General features: G+C 33.5%; 1 protein-coding gene across 1 annotated transcript; it reads left to right on the forward strand.

Moving 5' to 3' along the window:
• Positions 1-103: 103 nt before the first annotated feature.
• LOC117120172 (sideroflexin-5-like) lies at positions 104-2,747 on the forward strand (the record flags this gene model as incomplete). The annotated part of the gene is given in 4 exon segments (XM_033265196.1): positions 104-219; positions 415-500; positions 861-978; positions 2,193-2,747. Coding segments are annotated over 4 exon segments (398 nt in total), but the record flags the coding sequence as incomplete, so codon positions are not given.
• Between the last annotated feature and the right edge of the window lie 85 nt (positions 2,748-2,832).

Below are 2,832 nucleotides of genomic sequence, written 5' to 3' on the forward strand. Positions count from 1 at the left end.
AGATAATGATATACTGTATAATAATTATTATCATCATCATTGTGGGACAGGTAGTAGATAATGATATACTGTATAATAATCATCAAGGTTTATTTTGTTTCAGCAACTGCCAGCACATGTAACTGCATCTTGATGAGGTATGGTGAAGTATTTGAAGGCATTGAGGTTATGGATGATAAGGGCAATGTTGTAGGAACCTCTAAAATAGCGGCTAAAAAGGTGAGGGTTCTGGTGACACTGGGTTCTAGAGACGTCTAAATTGATTAGGAAAATAATGTAAGGATGTCTCGGTCTTAATAATTACAATATAAGTTTAGTGAATAGTTTTTCAATATTGAAAAGAGACTCTTTTAAACCTAGGTTAGTTTTGCTGGTGAATTGAATATGATGTATAATTTATGATGTTGTTGATAGGCCTTGACACAGACAGCTTTCACTCGTATGGTTCTTCCAGCACCCATCCTGCTTATCCCACCAATTGTGATGTCTTTCCTTGAAAAGTGAGTTCAACATGTTACTTTGATTGATAAATTCTAATTTATAAACTTGAGTTTGATGGGTCATAATAACAGTTGTCTTGTGAATGGCTAATAATGCAACATAAATGGGATGGCCCATTGTAAACAGTGAAAGTGAAAGACTAAAAAAGCTAATTGATAAACATAAATGGGAATGCCCATAGTCAGCAGTTGTTGAAAGACTGAAAAGCTAATTGATAAATATAAATGGGATAGCCCATAGTAAAAGTTTGTTTTGTGAAAGGATAATAGGACTGATTGATAAACATAGATATAATGGCAATTGTTAAATGTAAATTTGAATATCTTTATGAAATTTTATTGCATCCTATTTTTTTTTAGAACCAAATTCTTGCAGCATAGTCCACGTTGGATGTTGGCTGTTAACGCTGCAGTTGTAACATTGTCATTTGGATTTGCTCTTCCAGTGGCCATCAGCTTATTTCCACAATTTTCACAGGTAACAAATATTTTGTAGCAACTACAGTCATGCTCTTGACCATGGGGCAAAGTTACAAAAACGAAAAGTTGTCTTTTAGAAAAGTTTTAGTGATTAAATTGTTCTTTTTCATTAAATTTGAAACAGTTCTTATGTTTATGAAATTGAATTGTATGTTGTGTTCGTTCTACGATGCTGTGTTCTTTCTACGATGTTGTGTTCGTTTTACGATGCTGTGTTCATTCTGCATTGCTGTGTTCATTCTGCATTGCTATTCTGCGTTGCTGTGTTCATTCTGCGATATTGTGTTCATTTAGCGATGTTGTGTTAGTTCTGCGATGCTGTGTTCGTTCTGCGATGCTGTGTCCGTTCGGCTATGCTGTGTCCGTTCGACGATGCGCTGTCCGTTCGGCGATGCTGTGTCCATTCGGCGATGGTGTGTCCGTTCGGCGATGGTGTGTCCGTTCGGCGATGGTGTGTCCGTTTGGCGATGCTGTGTCCGTTCGGCGATGCTGTGTCCGTTCGGCGATGCTGTGTTCGTTCTTAATTGCACATTTTATTTCTTGTCTACCTATGATGCTGTGTTCATTCTATGATTCTGTGTTCATTCAGTGGCTATGCTCAGATATGAGTTACATAAGCATAACATTAATCGAGCGGTGTGAACTTAGCATGCAATCACTGATGTATGATAATCCATCAACAGACCCAAATTAGTGTACACCATTGCGTTAACTTATAGTTATGCATCAATGATTTTAAACCTGGTCAGGACTTGACCAATCATAATAAAGCCCAGATGTTAACAAGAAATACAAAGTGTGCAATTACAAGTTTATGTATTTCATGTGAATACTTACGCTAGTATTACATTAATTGCCCAGTCTGACATCTTGTTAATTACACCATGGATTAACGTATGTCTGGCGTTAGTTGCTCCAGGTTATCTCCCATGTCTTAATGTAGCCTAAGGTGTTGTGTTCATTCTTTGATGTTGTGTTCATTTTCTGATGAAGTATTACTTTTATAATAATATTGATGCTGCTTATTATATGATTTATGTTTATTCTTTGATGTTGTGTTCATTTTCTGATGAAGTATTACTTTTATAATAATATTGATGCTGCTTATTGTATGATTTGTGTTTATTCTTTGTTGTTGTGTTCATTTTCTAATGATGTGTTACTTTTATATATTGATGTTGTTCCCTATAATCTTGTTTTTTTTTCTTACAGATAGCCACTTCTAAGCTAGAAAAAGAAATTCAAGATGCCACAAAAAATGTTACTTTAATGTACAATAAAGGACTGTAGTTAAGTTGATATTCATTTACAGATATTAAACTTTATGATGAAATCTAGTGTAATACAAGACGCTTGATGGGATAACATGAATAAACCTTTAGCTAATTTTTTTAATTATAATCTGAAGGTCCTGGTTTCATATGGGCCATATATAATTGTTTTTGTAATACATCTTTAATCAGTTTTTTTTGTTATGTACATTTTTTTTAATACCACCATTTCCTTAAGTTTTGCTTTATTGATGTATTTCTCAATTTTAGCACAATTGAGGACTTTCTAAAGTGGATATGTGCACTATATAAATCATATTTATTATTATTATTATCATTAAGAACCAATTGGATTTGTTAATGCGATTTATTATTCTTTATGTATGTGCAAGATCTCCAAAGTTTTCTTACTTTAACGTTGATAAAAATAGCAGGAGCTATCAAAATATCTGTTTGATTTTGTTATAGTTTAATAAATTTGTGTTCTTCAAGTCAACTTTCAATAATAGTACGCTGTTTTTTTTCATTGTTTTTACATTTTATTTCACTTGGAGCATACATGCAAACCCACTCCTCAATAT

This window comes from Anneissia japonica, unplaced genomic scaffold (genome assembly GCF_011630105.1).
Source record: "Anneissia japonica isolate Jap-2015-1 unplaced genomic scaffold, ASM1163010v1 scaffold296010_len2832_cov355_single, whole genome shotgun sequence".
In the NCBI taxonomy this organism is placed as follows: Eukaryota; Metazoa; Echinodermata; class Crinoidea; order Comatulida; family Comatulidae; genus Anneissia; species Anneissia japonica.